Source organism: Oryctolagus cuniculus, chromosome 3 (assembly GCF_051225735.1).
Source record: "Oryctolagus cuniculus isolate XC-2025 breed Fujian yellow rabbit chromosome 3, ASM5122573v1, whole genome shotgun sequence".
Classification (NCBI taxonomy): Eukaryota; Metazoa; Chordata; class Mammalia; order Lagomorpha; family Leporidae; genus Oryctolagus; species Oryctolagus cuniculus.
This window is the reverse complement of record NC_142869.1, coordinates 141,733,218-141,756,278: the sequence shown is the minus strand read 5'-3', so window position 1 is coordinate 141,756,278 and position 23,061 is coordinate 141,733,218. Positions and strand designations below refer to the sequence as shown.

Genomic DNA, 23,061 nt, shown 5'->3' with positions numbered 1-23,061 from the left:
TCTCCTCTCCTCTCTTCTCTTCTCTTCTTTTCTTTTCTTTTCTTTCTCTTTCAACTTATTCATTTATTTCAGAGACCGAGTCACAGATGGGAAGAGGAAGAAACAGAGAGAGAAGTCTTCCAGCCACTAGTTCACTCCCCAAATGGCTGCAATAGCTGCAGCTGGACCGATCGGAAGCTGGGAGCCAGGAGTTTCTTCCCAGTCTCCCACATGGGTGCAGGGACCCAGGCACTTGGGAAATCTTCCACTGCTTTCCCAGGCCATTAGCAGAGAGCTGGATTGGCAGAGGAGCAATCAGAACAGGAACCGGTGCCCATGTAGGATGCCGGCACTCCAGGCTGAGGCTTAGTCTACTACACCACAGTGCTGGCCCGAGAGTAACATTCTTGTACTGCCAACCCTGCCTGCTCCCCCCGCCCCCATCTACTCAACAGACTTAGGTCACTTCCTTTGGTTAAATACAAAGTCACTGTTTGCATTATTATGATTGTACAATTGTAAGTAGTATTCATTGTAAGTCCAAGCAGGATCCTGTGATTACATGTTTTTCTTACATAGTAGGTTTTTTTCTCACTGGAGTTTTAAATTCTCTTTTTCTCCCTTTATCATATTCCAACTATTCCCTCCACCCCCTCCCATACTCTAACATAATAGTTAAACTATTGAGTCACCATATTTTTCCTGGAAACTTTCCTCCCACATATCTGTCAGAGCTGGTTGCTTCAAGGCTGCTGCACCACTGGCATTCTGGAATTTCCCTTTGCTACTTCTTGGCTCCTGTATCTCCTGGTCTTCTCTTTCTTGGTTTACCTTGTTCATTTTGTTGGAGCATATATTAAACTTCTTCCTAAGAAAGAGTGGATGGAACATTCTTCCTGCCATGTGCTGTAACAATATCTGACACTGGCTAATTTGTAATGACATGAAATTTTTGTCTCATAGTTCTGGAAGCGAGGAAGTCCAAAGTCAAGGTGCTGGTATTTGGCAACGACCTTCTTGCTGTGTCATCACCTGGTGGAATGCAGTAGGCAATAGTGTAAGAGAGGGACAGACTTACTCTTTAAAAAATTATTAGAGAAGGCCGGTGCCACGGCTCAATAGGCTAATCCTCCACCTAGCGGCGCCGGCACACCGGGTTCTAGTCCCGGTCAGGGCACTGGATTCTGTCCTGGTTGCCCCTCTTCCAGGCCAGCTCTCTGCTGTGGCCTGAGAAGGCAGTGGAGGATGGCCCAAGTCCTTGGGCCCTGCACCCCATGGGAGACCAGGAGAAGCACCTGGCTCCTGGCTTCGGGTCAGCGCTGTGTGCCGGCTGCAGCGCGCCAGCCGCGGCGGCCATTGGAGGGTGAACCAATAGCAAAAGGAAGACCTTTCTCTCTCTCTCTCTCACTATCCACTCTGCCTGTAAAAAAAAAAAAAAACAACAAAACAAAAAACAAATTATTAGAGAAAAGCAGAGAGAATGAGAGAGAGAGAGAGAGAGAGAGCACTCACTCTCACATCAGCTGGTTCAATCTCCAAATGCTTGCAATGGTTGGGACTGGACCAGGCTGCAGCTGGGGAGCCAGGAACTCAATTCAGGTCTCCCATGTGGGTGGCAGGCATGCAATCACTTAAGCCATTGATACCTCCCAGGTTCTGCATTAATAGGAAGCTGGAGTCAAGAGTCAGCTCTCTGCTGTGGCCTAGGATGGCGGTGGAAGATGACCTGGGTCCTTGGGCCCCTGCACCTGAATGGGAGACCTGGCTTCAGATTGGCACAGCTCCTGCCGTTGCGGCCAGTTGGGGAGTGAATCAGCGGATGGAAGACCTCTCTCTCTCTCTCTCTCCCTCTCTCCCTCTCTCCCTCTCTCCCTCTCTCCCTCTCTCCCTCTCTCCCTCTCTCTACCTCTCCTCTCTGTGTAACTCTGACTTTCAAATAAAAAATAAATAAATCTTTAAAAAAAAAAAAGAAAGTGATCTGGGAGTGTGAGAGAATTTTAATAAGGGCATTTTGTTAAAAAAAAAAAAAAGAATCAGAGCTGGAAATAAAATCCAGACACCCTGATATGGGACATGATCATTCTGCTATGCCAGACACCCACTCCCAAACTTGCCCTTTTATAACATCAATGTTACAAATGTGGTCAAAACCCTCATGGCCTAATATCCTTCCAGAGGTCCCACCTCTTGATACTGTTACAAGAACAATTAGATGTCCACATGAGGGCAGAAACCTTTGGAGAGGGCAGGCAAACACACTATGGGATACCCTATGTTGGTGTTTTGGGAACCTACTGGCTCCCTTTCTATCCATATCTTCTACTCTGAGCTGCTTTTGCCTCATTGATTATCTTTCCTCCATCTTCTTTAGAAATCAGTTTAAATGTCTTTCCTCTTCTTCCATTTTCTTCTGTCTTTGTCATTGTGAGTTTATCCTTTACTTTCATTTTGATGAGATTTTAATGTAGTTGAATTACCAGCTTTTTAAAAAAATTATTTTATTTATTTGAAATACAGAGAGGGAGAAAGAGAGAGAGAGAGAAAGAGAGAGAGATTGATTTTCCATCTGCTGGTTCATTCCCCAAATGGCCGTAATGACCAGGGTAGGGCCAGACTGAAGCAAGGAGCCAGGAGCTTCTTCCAGGTCTCCCACATGGGTGGAAAGGCCCAAGCACTGGGGGGCCATCTTCTACCACTTTCTTGGGCACATTAATAGGGAGCTGGATCAGAAGTGGAGCAGCTGGGACTTGAACCAGCACCCAGGTGGGATGCTGGTGTCGCAGGTGGCTGCTTTACCCACTATGCCACAACCCTCAAATTATCTTTAACTGGAAGACTTTCTCCTGTCTTTCAAAGGCTGCACAATGTTTTACAATATGGATGTGCCATAACTTATTTAACCATACTCACTGAAAGTCATTTAGAGCTTTTCTTTTTTCTTTAATATCTTGATCAATAGATCTTTGAATAAATGTAGAAATGTTTATGTAAGATACATTTCTATCATTTGTTATGCTCAAAAATATGTTTTTTTTTTTCATTTTTTCCCAAAGAAACCTTTTTATTTAATGAGTACAAACTTGGTAAGTACAACTTTAGGAATATAGTGATTCTTCCCACCATACCTGCCCTCCCAGCCTCACTCATACCCCTCCTCTTCCTCTTCCCTCTCCCATTCCCAGTCCCATTCTCCATTAAGATTCATTTTTCAATTAATGTTATACAAAGAAGACCAACTCTATGCTAAGTAAAGATTTCAACAATATGCACACACAAACACATACACACAAAGAAAACTGTTTGAGAACAAGTTTTTTTTTTTTTTTAAAGATTTATTTATTTATTTATTTGAAAGGCAGAATTACAGAGAGACAGAGGCAGAAGCAGAGACAGAGGTCTTCCATCTTCTGATTCACTCCCCAGACAGCCGCGCAGCAGGAGCTGTGCTGATCTGAAGCCAGGAGCCAGGAGCTTCTTCTGGGTCGCCCACATGGATACAGGGGCCTAAGGACTTGAGCCATCTTCTATTGCTTTCCCAGGCCATAGCGGAGAGCTAGATTGGAAGTGGAGCAGCCAGGACTCAAACCGACACCCATATGGGATGCCAGCACTGCAGGTGGTGGCTTTACCCGCTGTGCCACAGCACCGGCCCCATGAAAAAGTTTGACAGTTAATTCTCAAAATACAGCTTTTGTGACTTGAGCTGCAATAAACATGAGGGTACAGATAACTCTTTTATTTGCTGATTTCATTTCCTGTGGGTACATTCCCAGGAGTGGGATGGCTGGGTCATGTGGTAGGGATATATTCAGGTTTCTATACAGGATAGAAGTTCTTCCTGGGAAGTAAGTGCACAATGACTCCTATTCTTAATTTTAAAAATAATAATCTTATATATGCTGTCAGTGGTCACCCAAGGCTCTTGACATGAGCTGCCAAGACCTTTTGAATCCACGATCTCTGTCACTATTTGGACAACGCCATAAGCAAAGTAGAAGCTCTCCTCTCTTCAGAGTAAAGTAAATCCTGGGGCCTTTCTCACAGTGATCCTATTTATTTATTTATTTATTTGTTTGCCACAGTGTCTTGGCTTTCCATACCTGAAATGCTCTCATGGGCTTTTCAGCCAGACCAGAATGTCATAAGGGCTGATTCTGAGGGCAGAGTGCTACTTAAAGCGATTGTCATTCTATGAGTCTGCTGTGTGAACTTCTTCCCATGTTGGAACACTCTCTCCTTTTTAATTCTATCGTTATTACAAAACACTTGATCTTATTTATTTGATCCCTTTAACACTTAATTCTATTGATATGATCACTTTAACACTTAATATAGTCACTTTAATACTCAAAATGGCATTTGTACAACTCACCTTATGGGATTTATGGTCCCATGCAAGTTTTTAAACTGTACCCTTAGAAATAAGTCCATAGAAATGTATGCAGAACTGTGCAGTCTTACAGTTATAAACTTCCTCCTCCCTCTCTTACTCCCACTCTTGTCTTTTACTGAGATCAATTTTCAATAGACTTTATATACATATGGTTAACTCTGTGTTAAGTAAAGAGTTCAACTAATAGTATGAAAAAGAAAAAATAACTGTTCCTCAACAGTCAAGACAAGGGATGTTCAAGTCATTGCTTCTAAAAGTGTCAATTTCACTTCTACAGATTGCCTTTTAGGTGCTCTATTAGTTATCACAGATCAGGGAGAAAATGTGGTATTTTTCCCTTTGGGACTGGCTTTCACTATGACGTTTTATTTTATTTATTTTTTATTTTTTATTTTTTGACAGGCAGAGTGGACAGTGAGAGAGAGAGAAAGAGAGAAAGGTCTTCCTTTGCTGTTGGTTCACCCTCCAATGGCCGCCGCGGCCAGCGCACTGTGGCCAGCGCATCGCGCTGATCCAAAGGCAGGAGCCAGGTGTTTCTCCTGGTCTCTCATGGGGTGCAGGGCCCAAGCACTTGGGCCATCCTCCACTGCACTCCCTGGCCACAGCAGAGAGCTGGCCTGGAAGAGGGGCAACTGGGACAGAAATCCGGCGCCCCTACCGGGACTAGAACCCAGTGTGCTGGTGCTGCAGGTGGAGGATTAGCCTATTGAGCCGCGGCGCAGGCTCACTATGATGTTTTCCAGATTCATCCATTTTTTTGCAAATGACCAGATTTCTTTTTTTTTTTTTTTAACCACTGTGTAGTATTTCATGGAATACATGCCCTATAATTCGTTATCCAGTCTTCAGTTGATGGGCAATTTAGGTAGATTCCATGTCTTAGCTATTGTGACTTGAGCTGCAATAAACATGAGGGTACAGATAACTCTTTTATTTGCTGATTTCATTTCCTGTGGGTACATTCCCAGGAGTGGGATGGCTGGGTCATGTGGTAGGGATATATTCAGGTTTCTATTCAGGTTTCTGAGCAATTTTCAAACTTATTCCATAGTGATTTTACCAGTTTACATTCCCACCAACAGTGGATTAGGGTACTTTTTTCCCCAAATCCTCTCCAGCATTTGTTGTTTGTTGATTTCTGTATGAAAGCCATTCTAACCAGGGTGAGGTGAAACATCATTGTGGTTTTGATTTGCATTTCCCTGACGGCTAGTGTTCCCGAACATTTTTTCATGTGTCTGTTGGCCATTTGGATTTCTTCTTTTGAAAAATATCTGTTCAAGGTCTTTGCCCATTTCTTAACTGGGTTGTTTGTTTTGCTGCTGTGGAGTTTCTTGATCTCTTTATATATTCTGGTTATTAATCCTTCATCAGTTGTATAGTTTGTATAGTTTGAAATATTTTGAATTCCATTTCTGGCATTTTTTCAATGTCATCATCTTCACAGTCCAGTATTGAAGTGTTGTGTTCTTTTGTGTGCATCATGTTGTCTTCCTTAATTTTGTTTCTTGAATTGGTGCATTTGATATTTGGCAATTGTGGAGATACTCATTGGTTTCTTTTCTTTTCTTTTTCTTTTTCTTTTTTTTTTTTTGCTGTGGTGGCTTTTATCTTTGGGCTATGTCTGAGTGGATTAATGGAGTGTGTTCTTTCAGAGAATACCTAGATGCATGTTGTGGATGTGGCCAAGGGCTCTGTTCAGTGCTCCAGGTTCAAGGGCATGTCTGAGATAACACACCCAAGTTTGGTGTGGTGAAGCTCCTCTCTCTCTCTCTTTTTTTTTTTTTTTTTTTTTTATCAGAAGGAAGTTTGTTCTTGTCTGTTTGTGCAGACTCAACTGAGCTCCTCTCCTCAAAGGAGATCAGTGCCTGGGTGCTAGCCCCTGTGTGTATATTGTTCATCTGCCCTGCCACAATGACCAGATAAAGGATCTGTGTAGTCCTCAGTATAAGTTCATATTTCCTCAGTAATGTCCCTCGCCAGGTAACCAGAGATCCCTGATCATGCGGGGCCTCCCACAGTGACTGCCCAAAGTCCCAGCCACACCCTGACTCCTCCCATGCAGCCTCAGTGTTTTCACAGTCCTGGCACATAAGCCTCTCACAGTCATAAGCATCCAGCCCCCTCTGTTCTCCCCACCAGGCTCAGGAATCTTCACTTGGCTGGTTTCTGGGCATGGACATGAACTGGTGCAGCTGTTACGTATGTCCAAAATTGCACCTGATTTCTTTCAGCTTGTTACAGGGCTCTGTTTCTGGATGACTGGGAAAAGAGAAAATGTGCCCTCCCTTTTTTTCCCCTCTAGTTTGGTAGGTACACTATCCCCCACAGGGCTCCAAGGCGGATTCCCTGTAGGCTCCTCCTGCGGCTTTTTTGCCAGTAGCTTGGGCTGCTGCAGTCTGATCTCACCTCACTCTCCAACACTGGTGAAGAGGCTCTTGGCTACTGGGGTCCTGAATTGTGCATGTCTTAGCCCTTCTTGCAATTCCAGTGTGTCCCTCCAATCTGCATAGTTTCCTTTCTCCCTAACTCTTCCCTGAAACTTCACTCTTTCCATTTTTAAAAAACTATCTTCTCTTAGACAACAGCAGCAAGCTCCCTCCCTACTCCGTCATCTTAATCCATCTCTAATTTTTTTAAGTTTAAAAGATACTGCCAAATTGCCACCCAAAAAAGTAATACCAGTTTATCCTGAAATTCACTTTTGATTATAGCTTTTCATGCATAAGCATTCAAACACCACATGACAAAACAAGAATTCCTCTATTCTATATCCTGTTCATGGAAGTGTGAAAGGAAAAGAATATATATGCCATTTCCACAACATAATGACAGTTCCACCTTTAGACTAAAAACAGGAAATAGAACTAGAATAAAAACATGACTTCCTTTATTACCAATGACAAAAGTATAACAAGCACCCTCCACCTATTCCTGCAAAAAAAAAAAAAAGCAACTAAATATACAAGCTGCCAGCTATAGAGATAGTCACATTTACAGGTAAAATTAATATTGACATTTGGGCCGGCACTGTAGCTCACTTGGTTAATCCTCCACCTGTGGCGCCAGCATCCCATATGGGCGCGGGGTTCTAGTCCTGGCTGCTTCTCTTCCAGTCCAACTCTCTGCTGTGGCCCGGGAGGGCAGTGGAGGATGGCCCAGGTGCTTGGGCCCTGCACCCCCATGGGAGACCAGGAAGAGGCACCTGGCTCCTGGCTTCGGATTGGCACAGTGCTGGCCGTGGCGGCCATTTGGGGAGTGAACCAACGGAAGGAAGACCTTTTTCTCTGTCTCTCTCTCTGGCTGTCTATAGCTCTACCTGTCAAATAAAAAAAAATTATAAAAAAATTGACATTTTACACAAAATTAAAGCAAAAGATCTGGTAGAAACACATTATGCCTGTCTTCTTTTTTTTTTAAAGATTTATTTATTTATTTGAAAGAATTACAAAGGGAGGGAGGGATAGACAGAGAGTCTTCTATCTACTTGTTCATGCCCCACATGGCCTCAATGACCAGCATTGGGCCAGGCTGAAGCCAGGAGCCAGGAGCTTCTTCTGGGTCTTCCACATTAGTGGCAGGACCCCAAGCACTTGTACCATCTTCTGCTGCTTTGTCCAGGCCATAAGCAGGAAGCTGGACGGGAAGTGGAGCAGCTGGGTCTTGAATGGGCGCTCATATGGAATGCTGGTGTCACAATTGGGGCTTAACCTGACACACCACAACACAGGTCCTAGTACAATGCCTTTTAGAGTTTCTGTTTAGACATTATGTACATCATGTCTGTTCACATCCTATCAGCAAAAGCATGACATATGACCACACGCAAAATCACGGGATAGGGCTATGTAACTTTCAGGAACCCTATACTTGGGAACATTCATTGCAGTCTGCTGCAGAAGGTGACTGTACTTTTAATGTCAGGGGTGTGATGAGGCAGCGAGGGAAATGGAGCTGCCACAATTGAAGTGTTACTCTTCTGAAAGACTAGAGAAAATGCTTGAAGATAATTGATACCTGTGCAGGGCAGTAGCAGCTTTGCTTGTCTCGCCGTGGGGAGAGAGCCAGAGCGTGGCACACCGAGTGAGCCTGCTGTCAAATTGCCTGCTGGGCTGCTAATAGGCTCTGGGTTTCTTTTGGGGGTGATGAAAATTTCTAAAATTACATTGTGGTGATGGTTGTGCAGCCCTGGGAAAATACTGAAAACCACTAGAGAGAATACTTTAAAGGGCATGTTTCATGGTATGTGGATGATATTTCAGTGTAATTTATAAAAAAAATCTGTATACTAGGATTGTATACTACCACCTTCTATAATTTAGGAAACTTCATATTTTTCTTGGTAATGTTAACATATAAATTCAGAGAAATGATAGTTGATATTTTTAAAATCAGTTTTATCATTTTTTAAAAATGATTTGTTTGAGAGACAGAGAGCTCTCATTCTTTTGTTTATTCCTCCAAATGCCCACAATAGCCAGGACTAGGCCAGGCTGAAGCCAAGAGGTGGAAGCTCAGTCTAAGTCTCCCATATGGTTGGCAGGAACTTAACTATTTGAGCCATCACCTGTGTCTCCCAGTGTGTGCAGGACAGAGCTGGGAATTGAATCCATGTACCCCAGTATGGGACACGGGCTTCTTAACTAGCATCTTAACCACTAAGCCAAGTGCCCATTCCTACCACATTTTAAGCAAATGTTATTGTACCCATGACATTTTACAGCTTTTTATGATGAAAGACTTCAAACATATACAGCAATAGAACAATAAATAAAGGCCTTGTACCCATTACCCAGTTTCAACAATTACATTGACCAATTTTGTTTTCTCTATACCTTAGATTATTTGAAGTATTTAACATATATATTTAAAAGATAAGGACGTCACCATTTAAGCATAAACACAAAACAACAGGTTTTTAGAGTCACCAAACATTCAGTCAGAATTCTTATTTTCTTGATTGTCCTATAAATAGATATTTTGTGATCTTTTTAATGTGAAAAAAAAAAACCCTAGTACTGTGAATTATTATAAAACAGTTAAATTAGGGGCCGTGCTGTGGCATAGAGTGTTAAGCCACTGCTTGCAGTGCCAGTATCCCATGTGGATGCTGGTTCTAGTCCCAGCTGCTCCACTTATCTAGCTCCCTTCTAATGTACCTGGGCAAACAGAAGAGGATGGCCCAAGTGCTTGGGCCCTTGCACCCAGTTGGGAGACCTAGAAGAAGCTCCTGGTTCCTGGCTTCAGCCTGGCCATAGCCCCCACCATTGCAGCCATTGAGGGAGTGAGCCAACAGTTGGAAGATCTCTCTCTGTCTTTCTCTTGCTCTCTGTCTATCCTGCTCTCTCTCTGCAACCTTGCCTTTCAGCTAAATACATTTTATTTTAAAAAAGCAGTTAAGGTATTCAGAACAAGATAACATTCTTTAAAAATACATCTAAGCCAAATTTCCCAAAAAATACTAAATATTTGAAAGGGGACTTATTTTTGTGGTATTGATGATATATCTATTCTCTGATATATACATATAGGGGTGTGTGTGTGTGTGTGTGTGTGTGCCTATCTGTTTGCTGATGATTAACCTGGAGAAAAGTGATTGGCAAGAAGAAGGGAAGATTTTTTAAAAATATTTATTTTATTTTATTTTATTTATTTGAAAGGCTGAGTGACAGAGAGAAGGGGAGACACACACACACAGAGTGAGAGCTGGGGCTGGACCATGCTGAAGCCAGGAGCCTGGAACTCCAACCTGATCTTCCACATGGATGGCAGGGCCCAAATACTTCAGTCATCATCTGTTACCTTCCCAGGTGCAGTAACAGGGAGCTGGATCAGAAGTAGAGTGACTGGGACTTAAACTGGTGCTCTGATGTGGGACACTAGAGCCATAAGTGGCATCTTAACCTACTGTATCACAGCCTGCCCTGGAGGGAGATTTTTAACTTACTGTATGTATTGTTTCAATTTTCTAACATGACTGTGTATTACTTTTCTAAATATGAAAAGGAATTCTCAAGGTACCCTATTTTTTCATTTCCTTTTCATTTTCCTTTGTTAAAATATAGTAAATGTTTCTTTTTTAAATACTGTAAGACAGAAGTGAGAGAGAAGGCCAAAGCAAAAATAAGAGTAGCATAAGCTGTAGTCAAGAGTACACATACACCACTGAGCTCTGGAGTTGCTCAGAATGGATAGAATATTTGTCTTCAGACTTTCCAGTCACCAGAAAGAAAAGCATAAGCTGACTAAATGTACAAGTCATTATATTTATGCAAGAAAAGCAAACAGATTGTCTCAGACAAGCATAACTAATGCTCTTAATAAAGCCAGCAGAAAATTTCTTATAAAAATCCTCATAGAAGATTCTGCTTTGTATTGGATAACCTGCCCAAATTCCTATGTTGTACCTGCTTTTTGCTGTTTCAAACTTTTCAGTTAATCTATAGGTAGGGCTTTTCTGAAGGAATATCTAGGAATCATAGCAAATCTTTAGTCCACACAAAGTGGGCCTGCTTCAACATAATTGTCTGTTTCCTGGCTTCTTTTGTATTTTTTTAAATAAAACTTGATATATTCAATAATAATTTAAAATTTTTTTCATAGAATTTTGTAGAAGAGCTCTTAATTTTCTACCAATAACTTATAGTGTCCGCTGTTCTTTTGGTTAGAGAAAAAAGTAATGTCCCACAAGTATTTTGATTACATGATAACAAAAATATAAAACAGAAGATTCTGGTTTGTAAAGAATGTGTATCTCACATTCACCATAGCTAGACACTGAATTTTCAAGGCTGCTCTATAGCATCACTAAATATAGGCCAATGACAGCCACCAAAGTGAAATCAGAAAAAGCAGTCCTGACACCAGGGTGGCAGCTGTATGATGCAGTCCTGGTATTCAGTTCTCAGGAGGTCTGATTGATTTTAAAATATCTGTAGGAGCCACAAAAGGTAAATGACTATGCTGGTCGCTGCAGGTGCTTTAATGAGTAGAACTGCTGATTCTGATCTGAGGGGTGTGTGTGTGTGAGTGTGTGTGTGTGGACTATAACCAAGAGAGGCCCTGCCCTAACTAGACTAAGCAGCAGCCATTTGGCAGGTCCAGCACATGTTGCCATGTGGACTTGCAACAGTGTTGCCAGATCTACATTTGAAATCTTGATTTTTTTTCAAGGTTGGCTCAAATTTTTTAAAAAACACTATGTGTGGGGCAGGCATTTTGCCTAGCAGTTAAAACTGTAGGTAAATATGCCCACTGCAGTACGGAATACCTGGATTTCAGTCCTGGCTCCAGCTTCTGACTAGCTTCCTGCTAACGTGTACCCTAGGAGGCAGCAGGTGGTGGCTCAAGCACTAGCGTCCCTGCCACCCACATAGGAGACTGGCTTCAACCCAGCCCAGCCTTGGCCTTGCAAGTATTGGGAAATGAACCAGTGAATGGCAGTCAACCAGCAAATGGAAGTATGTTTTCTCTCTCAACTTCCTATCTGCCTCTTCTAATAAATAAATGAAAATTTTAAGAACTGTGTGGGTCAAATAGAATCTTTCTGTAAGTTAAGGTGGTGCCAATTTGCTTATCTGGAGGAATGACTTTGTTTCACATTCTTCCGCTAAGCTTCCATGAACACTCTTATTGCAGCACATATGAGGGGCTTCAATTCCACATACTCCAAATCTTAAACTTATTTATAACATTGATTAAAGGAATCTTCTAGAATATTTAGAGCATATAGATTTGTGTTAGGAGTGTATGTATTTCTTTTGTCTTAATTTTTAAAAAAATTTATTCGAGAGCAGAGTTACAGAGAGAGGGGCATAAGACAGAAAAAGAGCTTCCATCTGGTGGTTCATTCCCCAGATGGGCACATGGCCAGGGCTGGACCAGGCCAAAGCCAGGAACCTGAACTTCATGGGAACTTCATGTGGCACAGCAGGTTAAGCTTCCACTTGGGACGGCTCCATCACTTGTCAGAAAGCAGGTTTGAATCCTATCTACCCCATTTTCAATCCAGCTCCTGGTAACACACCTGGGAAGCAATAGACAATGGCTTAAGTGCTTAGGTTCCTACCACCAAATGGGAGACCTGGCTGGAATTCTTGGCTCCTGACTTCAGCCTGGCCCAGTCACACCTGCTGTGTTATTTGAAGAGTATACCTATAGATGGAAGATTCTCTGTCTCTGTCTCTCTCACTCTCATTCTGCTATTCAGATAAACAAATCTTTTTTTTTTTTTTAAGTTTTCTTCAGATGTAAGCATTAACATTATGTTCCCAGACATAATACTGGCTTTAATTACAATAATTTCTAAATTAAGAAAAAATTATATTCAATTTGATAATCAGTATATAATAACATCTCTTTTTTCTAAGATTTGATGTAGTTTATATTAAGGCACAGAGACATTTTCTTTTAAAAAAATCCAAGAATAAAAGAACAAAAATCAGTTTATGAATACAGTAGGGGGAGCAGAAAGTGTAGGAATGCAAACTTAAGCATGAGTAGATGTTAAAACTGAGTAGAAACTTAACTCTGAACTTATTGATAAAAAGGGAAATATGAGTATTGGCTGCATGGTTCTTATTAACCACTAAAATAAAACATACTAATTGATTAGAAGATACAAATTTTGTTTGTCACTGGACTCTAAAAAATTCAGCAAACAGATTTTGTTATGAAGGACATTGAACAAACAAAAGTACTACTAAACTGCAATTTCGTGAAAGGTGCCAAAAATGTTCCTTATGTGGTGTTTCAACATAGGCTTTTGGCTAAAATCCAGGAACATAATGTCATTAGATTTCCATGAAAGCTTAAGAAATGTAGATTTTCTAATTCTGGGGTTGCTGTGCCTCTTAGAAAATCCCACTTAGTAAACAATGAGTATTTAATGTATCACATTTTACGGCTCACAAACCTGAGATCTCTTATTTTCATTCAGTTAGTATTTACTGATACAACATACAGACTTGTTCTACATGTGCCTAGAATTTTCATGAATATCTCATACTTAGATGGCCCCTAAGTATTTATGTACAATGTACATATCCACTTGGCCTGAGGAAGAGTTATACTATTAATTGACTCTCTAACATATATATATATATATATACATACATACATACTGAATTCTGTATTCAACTAATGTTTTCATGAGATCTACCAATAGTTCATTTTCACTGAAAATATGCAGTTGAAAAGAAAAAAATGTGACTGGCATTGTGACATAGCAGGTTAAGCTTCTACTTGCTACACCAGCATCCCATATTCAAGTGCCTGTTCAGGGTCCTGGCTACTCTGCTTCTGATCCAGCTCCCTGCTAATATGCTTGGGAAAGCAAGGTAGTGACTGGCCCACATGCTTGGGTCCCCACCCTTGGGCCTGGCACAGATTTGGCTGTTTCAGTCATTTGAAGGGTGCCTTTCAAATAAATCTTTTTTTTTAAGGGAAAACATATGAGTCTAAACTGAAAAGAATATTTTAATTGTTAACAATACAATTAAAGTAACAATGGGCAGAGGCTTAAAAATACTGAGAAAAAAACCCCAGACTCATCAACTATTTTTTTAATTAATTAATTTATTTGAAAGGCAGCATTACAGAGAGACAGAGGCAGAGAGAGAGAGGGAGGTCTTCCTGGTTCACTCCTCAAACAACCACAACAGCTAGAGCTGGGCTGATCCGAAGCTAGGAGTCTGGAGCTTCTTCCAAATCTCCTACATGGGTGCATCGGCCCAAGCACTTGGCCCATCTTCTACTGCTTTCCCAGGCCATAGCAGAGAGCTGGATTGGAAGTGGAGCAGCTGGGATTCAAAGTGACATCCATATGGGATGCTGGCACTGCAGGCAACAGTTTTGCCCTCTATGCCACAGCACTGGCCTCTCATAAACTAATTTTTTAAATGGGAATCAAGCTTTATTATCGATGATTAAGGAACACAGGGGAGTGAAGCCCTCATGAGTGGAGGGCCTGCCACTTGTCCAAGGGACCACGACTGTGGATGTATTTGACCCTGCAGTCGTCTGGGATGAGACGCTTCTCTGCCACCATGTCTTCAAATTCATCTGCATTAAACTTGGTAAAGCCCCACTTCTTTGAGATGTGGATCTTCTGGTCACCAGGGAACTTGAACTTGGCCCTGAGTAGGGCCTCACCCACATGTTCCTTGTTTTGCAGCTTGGTGTGGATGGACGTGATGACTTGGTCATTGTGAACTCTGGCTACTGTGCCTTGGGGCTTTCCAAAAGCACCCCGCATACCTGTCTGCAGCCTAGATTAAGAGCAGCATGAGGTCAGAGGCATGTTCACTGTGAAGGGCTGTCTCCAAGGTCCCTTAGGGCAACCCATACAAACAATAGGTTGCATACACTACCAAGGAGGCTGCTGTTTGCAGCCATTGCACACCAGGACCCCATGAAGAAAGGGAGCTGGTTGGCTTAATTAGCTGCAGGCATAAACTATTTTTAAAACATATATAGTGTTCTGTGCTTTTTATCCCCTTGTGTTATATGTCCCTTCTTTTTCCTCTTTTTAAAAAGATTTATTTATTTTTATTTTATTTTATTTATTTTTTTGACAGGCAGAGTTAGACAGTGAGAGAGAGAGAGAGACAGAGAGAAAAGTCTTCCTTTCCGTTGGTTCACCCCCTAAATGGCTGCTATGGCCGGTGTGCTGTGCCGATCTGAAGCCAGGAGCCAGGTGCTTCCTCCTGGTCTCCCATGTGGGTGCAGGGCCCAAGCACTTGGGCCATCCTCCACTGCCTTCCTGGGCCACAGCAGAGAGCTGGACTGGAAGAGGAGCAACCGGGACAGACTCTGGCGCCCCAACCGGGACTAGAACCCGTGGTGCCGGTGCCACAGGCGGAGGGTTAGCCAAGTGAGCCAAAGTGCCGCCCTATTTATTTATTTATTTTTATTCGAGAGTTACAGAGGTGGAGAGGAGAAAAAGCAAGAGAGAAAGGGAGAGCTTCCATCTACTGGTTCATTCCCCAGGTGGCTGCAAAAGCTGGTGCTGAGCCAGGCCAAAGCCAAGAGCCAAGAGCTTCATCCAGGTCTTCCATGTGGGTTGCAGGGACCCAAGCACTTGGGCCATCTTCTGCTGCTTTTCCCAGGTGCATTAGCAGGGGTCTGGATCAGAAGTGGAACAGCCGGGACTCAAACTAGCACCCATATTGGGATGCTGCCTTTGCAGGCAGCAGCTTTACCCACAATGCCACAACACTGGCCACAAAATTTATTTATTTGAATTTCAGAATCACAGAGAGCTAGGGAGAGAGGTGGGGTGAGAGAGAGATTTTCCATCTGTTAGTTCACTCCTTCATTGGCTGGGGCAGGGCCAGGCCAAAGCCAGAGGAGCCAGGAACTCTCTCCAGGTCTCCCACATGGGTGATAGGGGCCACCTCCACTGTTTCTCAGGCACATTAGCAAGAAGTTGGATTGGCAGTGGAACAACAGGACTTGTTGAACTGGTGCTCAGTGGGATGCTGACATTGCAGGCAGTGGCTTAACCCACTGTGCCACAACACTGGCCCCCAGACTCATAAGCTTTTATCTGGTTATTCAATATAGCTATTTGTATTTCTGATAAAAGTAAGCATTTCTGGTAAAGTTCAGGTATATTTATTTGAGCCTTGGCTTTCGGAACTCAAAAGCTAACATACATGCCAGGTGGTTTTGATTGTAATGGTGACAAAAGAAAAAGGGAAATGCATCACAAGGCCTGGAGCAAACTCCAAAGCATAAACCTAACAATTTTCTAAGCCTCTGACCCTTGTCTTCATGGGAATTTGTGTGATATTTGTTTGGAATGGATGAGGAGCCTATGTAAATACAGTTAGCCAGAAGGATGAGATTACATTGACTGAGGTTCTCCTATGAGACATTATGCTAGACGTTTTCAGTAGGTATTATATGGTCTCAAGTTCTATCCTTAGCATCTCATACATGAGGAAATAGATTTGACCAAGAAAGTGCACCAAGTGATCGCAATAACATGAGGAAGCTGATTTCAAAGGGTCTAAGAGGGTGGGTATTTGGCTTAGCAGTTAAGATGCCTGCATCCCACATCAGAGTATCTAGGTTCAAGTCCTGGCTGTACTCCCGATTCCAGCTTCCTGTTAATGCCAATCCTGGGAGGCAGCAGTCATGGCTTAAGTCATTGGGTTTCTGCTACCCACATGGCTTGTATTTTTGGGCGTGACCAAACCCTGGCCTATGTGGGTATTTAAGAAATGAACTAGAAAATGGGAGCTCTCTCTGTCTTCCTGTGTGTCTAAAATCAATAAATGAATAAATTTGTAAAACAAAAATGAAGAGGTTAAGCAATATCCTCAACATCCTTCAATAAGAAAGCGGTCGAGCCAGAATCTGGCTCCATATCCACAAGCAGCACTGTCAGCCTGGAGAGACCACAGAAACGTAATTTTAGAAATGAAAGATATTTCAGTGATCATCACGTTGAACCTCCTACAGCACACCATTTTCTAACATGTATTTATTTGAAAGGTACAGAGAGATCTTCCATCCACGATTAGCTCCCCACATGCCTGCAGTGGCCAAGACTGGACCAAGCCAAAGACAGGGGCCTGGAGCTCTGTCTAGGACTCCATGTGGGTGGCAGGAACCCAAGTAATTGAGTCATCACTTATTGCCTCAAAGGGTGTGTGTTAGCAGGAAGCTGAGCTGGGACATGAACCCAAGCACTCCAGTATGGGATGTGGGTATCCCAAGTGATATCTTAACTGCAATGCCAAATGTCTGGCCCCACTACACCAATTTTACATATGGGAAAACTGAGGCACAATGATATTGTGCTTTCAAATGGGGATATAAAATTTTTCTAATGATTCAATTCTTTGCCTAGTTTATCATAGACATTCACATTTCAATAAGTATACGAGAGGATGCTATAATAATGATTGTTAACTTTTTTGTGGTGAGACAGATGTTGTTTGCAATGGGAAAATCATCGAAGAACCAAATGAACAAAATACAGGTGCCTGCACTTTCCTGGGTTCTCCACCGATATTTCCCTTTATCTTCATGAGGCCAGCTTAGGAATTCACAGTCTACTCTTTACCAATTTCCCACTGGAAGGAGAAATATTGAAGGTACCCTTGAAAGAAGAAATCAGGAGATCCAAAAACTTGAATTTTAAGTTTCTCTGCGAGGAATGTTTACTAGATCTCCTGCAAAATAAAATTATTTTTGTAATGTGACAGTGTCTGTTTTAGCTATGGACATAAATACTTTACCCATGGTATTTCATTAAAAAACAAAACAAAAGACAACTCTGCCTCTCATTCAAAGCCAAGTTCATCCTCCTTACTATCTCCAGTCATGACCAGTTGGGTTTGTGGCTCATAGAACTTATTTTGAACAAATAATTTTTTCCCCAAGACAGAATGATTTTTCCAGAATGGAGATTTCTAAGCAGCTGGTTCCAGTGTTTGCTCATCCTTTTTATCAGCAAGTTCATCTTTGCATTTGCCATATATGGCTTCTGCTGCATTCTCTCCAGTCCGTCTGCTGTGCCCATTGGTAAAAGCTGAGCAGAAATTTGTTCACCAGGGAGCCTTCCCAAATGTTCAATGGAGTAATTGCTGGTATATGAGGTATAGGAATCAAATTGTAATGTGCCCACCATACCCCTTTAAGTGACAGAAATCCCACTGACACCCAACTCAAACTAGCTTATCTCATGAAATCTCAGTGGCCCTAGATGATTCTATCTTTATTCTTGTCCACCATCAAAGCAAGTACTCATTAGTATTAAGAGTAGAGCAAAATGATGATCTGATAAAACATTTTGCACTTAAATATATGAATAATTGCAAAGGACTTTTTTTCTTCAGTAGATGTTTACTTTGTAAAGTAATCACCTACTAAAGAAGGAATAAAATATTTATTACTGAAAGATAATAGAAGTGGGGCTACTATTACTTCCAGTTTAGGCCATTTAGAAATAATAATAAATAATAAAGCATATGGCAGGTTGCATTCAGAAAGCAAAATGTATCTGTTACTATCAGATCCCTTAGTCCAAGTAGTCTTTTTTTTTTAAGTTTTAAGTTTTTTAAAAAAATTTATTTGAAAGGCAGAGAGAGGCAGAGAGAAAGAGAGGTCTTCCATCTGCTGGTTTACTCCCCAGACGGCCGCAATGGCCGGAGCTGCACTGATCCAAAACCAGGAGCTTCTTCTGGTTTCCCAAGTAGGTGCAGGGGTCCAAGGACTGGGCCATCTTCAACTGCTTTCCCAGGCCATAGCAGAGAGTTAGAAGTGGAGCAGGTGAGATTCGAACCAGCGCCCATGTGGGATGAGCAGGTGAGATTCGAACCAGCGCCCATGTGGGATGCCGGCAACTTCAGGCAGCAGCTTTACCTGCTACGCCAGAGTGCCAGCCCCTCCAAGTAGTGTTAGATTCCATAAATATTCTCATTCCCTTATATGAAGTTTTCTGCTTTATTAATATTAATTGATAGTTTTGAAATGAGGCATAGAACATAAGCTCAATTTTTTAAGTGTGTCCTTATAGAGCTGATTGTGTAGACTGTAAAGATTTTGGTTGCTTTTCCCTGGAATCTCTCATTAATCTGTAGTATATCTATAAACATTAGTTATCCAATATTTCTGAAAAAGCAAAAATAAAAATATTGCTTCAACTGAAATTTAAACAAGCCTGAGAACAAAGGAAGAACAACCTCACTGTAATTTTTATATTGTTCATACATAATAATATTAGACTTACTTTGAGATGTGCTACTTTCTTATATTTAGAATGGGCATCACTCTAATCTCTATTTTTTCTATGCTTTCCTAGTATACTTGCATAAAGAACATCTTGTACCACCTTGAGCTTGATACATAGTTTTTCTTCCCTAAAGTAATTAGAAGGCTGACATCCCACAAAATATCTTCTGTTCTTATCCATCCATTTTACTTACATCATTCAGGAATTTTATTTTACTATAATTTTCCTAGGTTGTAGCCACTGCATCCAATTTGGGATAATTTTTGTTATAATCATTCAAATGTTAATGGAAGTGCTGAATGACATAGGGTTCAGGACTGATCCTTTAAAACTAATCCTCAGGGCCAGCACTGTGGCATAGCGGGTATAGCTGCTGCCTGCAATGCCAGCATTCCATATGGGCACTGGTTCAGGTCCTTGCTGTTCCACTTCCGATCCAGCTCTCTGCTGTGGTCTGGGAAAGCAGTGGAAGATGATCCAGGTCACTGGGTCCCTGCACCTGTGTGGGAGACCCAGAAAAAGCTCCTGGCTCCTGGCTTCGGATCAGCCCAGCTCTGGCCATTGCAGCCATTTGGGGAGTGAACCGGTGGATGGAAGAGCCTGTCTCTTTTTTTTCTCTCTCTCATGTAGATGAAAGTAAATAAAAAATAGGAATTAAACAAAACAGGGAAATATGGTAAATAAAAGTTTAATAAAGCTGGCAAAGCAGATTGTCCATCATTTCTAGCATCTATTTTATTTATTTTTTATTTATTTTTTTTGACAGGCAGAGTTAGACAGTGAGAGAGAGAGACAGAGAGGAAAGTCTTCCTTTCCGTTGGTTCACCCCCCAAGTGGCCGCTACAGCCAGCGCATTGCAGCCATGCACTGTGCTGATCCGAAGCCAGAAGCCAGGTGCTTCCTCCTGGTCTCCCATGCGGGTGCAGGGCCCAAGGACCTGGGCCATCCTCCACTGCACTCCCGGGCCACAGCAGAGAGCTGGCCTGGAAGAGGGGCAACCGGGACAGAATCCGGTGCCCCGACCGGGACTAGAACCCGTGGTGCCAGTGCCGCAGGCGGAAGATTAGCCTAGTGAGCTGTGGCGCCAGCCCTCTAGCATCTATTTTAGAAATACATCTTTGACATAATTTTTTAGATTTACCATTGGAATTAAAAAATATCCATCAAAATTAACTCATTTTTCCATGGAGAAAAACTTAAAATATTTGTATTAATTCTTTCAGTATTTATTTTATTTATTTTCATGTACTTGAAAGGCAGAAGTAATATACACACACGCGCGCACACACACAAACAGAGCAAGGTAGCTCTCACCCACTGGTTAACTTCCCAAATGGCCAAAATTGTCTGAGGCTGGGTGGAACTGAAGCTGGGAGCTGAAAACTCAATCCAGATCTGCCACATAATTGGGTTGCAGGGACCCAGTTACTTAGTCATCACCACTGCCTTCCAGGGTCTGCATTAGCAGGAATCTGGAGTCAGGAGCCAGAGCCAGGCATTGAACCCAGGCACTCTGATACGGGATGTGAGTGTCTTAACAACGAAGCTAAATACCCACCAACCTCCCTTCCTTCATCAGTTTCTATGATTTTCATTATAGGGGTCTTTTATCTCCTTGATTACATTTATTGCTATTTAATTTTGTTGTAGATGTTGTAAATGGGATTGTTCTTATCATTTCATTGTCAGAGAATTCACTATCGATGTGCAGAAACACTACTGATTTTTGTATACTGCACCTTCATGGAATTTTTTATTAGTTCTAACAGTTTTGTTTAAGTCTTTGGGTTTTCTATATTTAACTTCATACCATCTGCAAACAGGGACAAGTTGACTTCCTCCTTTACAATTTGGATGTCTTTTATTAAAATATGCTATTTTTAAAAATACAAATAGTATAGTACTATTATTTGTATATATATCATTTCTTTTTTTGTATGTACATCATTCTCTATTCACTGCTTTGTGTGCATATATTTATTTTAAGCTCCAATTTTGGATTTCTGATTTTCTTTAAAAAAAAACAATAAATTTCCTTTATAAAACTAGCAAAAAGCAAGTGCTTATTTATTTCATATATTCTCCATTTGAGAAATGGTCACAGAGACAATATGGTGGGAGGTCAGATAAACTCCATGTTGTGACGCTAACCTGCTTTTGTGAGTCTTTGGGTGGTCTGACCGGATTTCCGGGTTGAATTATAACAATCTTTTATGTCATGGGATGTCTTGCCCAGGTTGTGCAATGTAACCATTAAAACCAAGCAAACCTGTTTGTTGCTCAACTACTTCAGTCCTGTTTCTTTTGTATCCAAATGAGGTTATTTCCATACAAACTTGGCCTAATAGAGTATTTACCATCTGACTGGAAAAATTATAAAAATTTCTGTGGACTGCTGATTTTTAATAATAGTAATAATAATAATAATAATAATAAACTACTTTGAAAACATACTGGGGCTCAGAAGGCTTCATTGTCTTGATTCACCCAAGAGCAGATGATATCAGCTGCCATAGTTCTTTACAAGTGCTGTCTCTCCCTTCTACCCAACTGGGCTACCCAAAGAAGTTTATTTCTCATCCTAGTACTACGCCACTACTACTGACCATTCGAGGAAGAGTGAATAGAGCTGTTCTTGCTCTAGGGCAGAAGGTGGGAGAGAAAGAAGAGTAAATGAGTCATTCTGTCAAGAGAGCATATTAACTCCCGGTTCGATTGTTTCAATTGTTCTAAATTTCTATGGTTTTTACACAGTGGCCTTGACGATGACTCCTCTATTTTGAAGCTGATAATTCATTTTTTAAGGAATTTTTAAAAAATTTATTTGAAAGAGCTACAAAGAGAGAGAGAGAGAAAGAGAGAGAGAGAGATCAGTTGTCCATCTGCTGGTTCACTCCCAAATGGCTGCAAAGACCAGGGCTGGGCCAGACTGAAACCAGGAGCTAGGATATTCTTCCGGGTCTCCCATGTGAGTGCAGGGGCCCAAGCACTTGGGCCATCCTCTGCTGCCTTCCTGGACACGTTAGCAGGGAGCTGGATTGGAAATGGAGCAGCTAGGACTCGAACCAGCATCAATATGGGATGCTGGTCTTGCAGGTGGTAGCTTTACCCACTATGCCACAATGCTGGCCCCGATGTCATTTTTATACCATGCATTGTGTTTTCCTAATTTGTTTTGAGGAACATGTGGATCAGCTAAGTTTCAGCTTAGTTTCAATTTATACTCATTTTGTTAACTCATCAAATCTAATGCCTTAAAGAAAAGTAAGACAGTATGATCTCAAAAAAATAGATTTGGAAAATTTATTTTAAAAAGAGAGAACAAGAAATTCCAACATTTATTTGGGTAGTTCTGTGCTGTAACTTTCCACTGCTGAGAACCGAAACGTCCAGAGATTTTTGTTGCAAAAACTGCTCTTGCATAAAGTTTTTCTTCCTTGGCTGTAGTATGAGGACATCTCAAGGTCTAAACTATTTAAAGACAAAGATTTTGAATCATATCTGTGTAATAAACAAATAATTACCGATAGACCACTATGTGCCAGTTACTGTTTGTGCCGGATATGAAAAGGAAACTTCCAGACTACTTGGGGGAATTTATTCATATATGAATAATATAAAGCTGTCATAGAGACATTAAAAGCGATACCTACAAAGTACAACAAAGACCAGATAATAGAACAATTAATTGTGCCATAAAGAGTCAAAGGATGGTAATGTTTGATCAAGGTCTTGAAGGATGACTATAACTTCACAGTGGCCTCCCCAGGGAGAGTCACTTCAATGACAGGGAACACTGTTTGTGAAAACATGGAGGCCTGACATGCAAGATAAATCCCCAAAGTGGCCTGAATTACTGGAATTTAGGGGACAAAGATTAAGCATATCTTCCTTTCACCAGTTGACTGACTGTCCAGCCACGTGTTAATTCCACTCCTGCTTC

At 41.6% G+C, this 23,061-nt stretch overlaps 1 protein-coding gene and 1 non-coding gene across 2 annotated transcripts; both read right to left on the bottom strand.

The window, feature by feature from the left end:
- Window positions 1-14,324: 14,324 nt before the first annotated feature.
- LOC149127535 (large ribosomal subunit protein uL16-like) lies at window positions 14,325-14,741 on the bottom strand. Its single transcript, XM_089329435.1, has one exon. It carries the CDS (start codon window positions 14,625-14,627, stop codon window positions 14,325-14,327), a length of 303 nt encoding a protein of 100 aa, XP_089185561.1. The 5' UTR covers window positions 14,628-14,741.
- LOC127491902 (small nucleolar RNA SNORA70) lies at window positions 14,686-14,820 on the bottom strand. Its single transcript, XR_007920831.1, has one exon. It is a non-coding gene; the product is annotated as a small nucleolar RNA SNORA70 (small nucleolar RNA).
- Window positions 14,821-23,061: the final 8,241 nt, after the last annotated feature.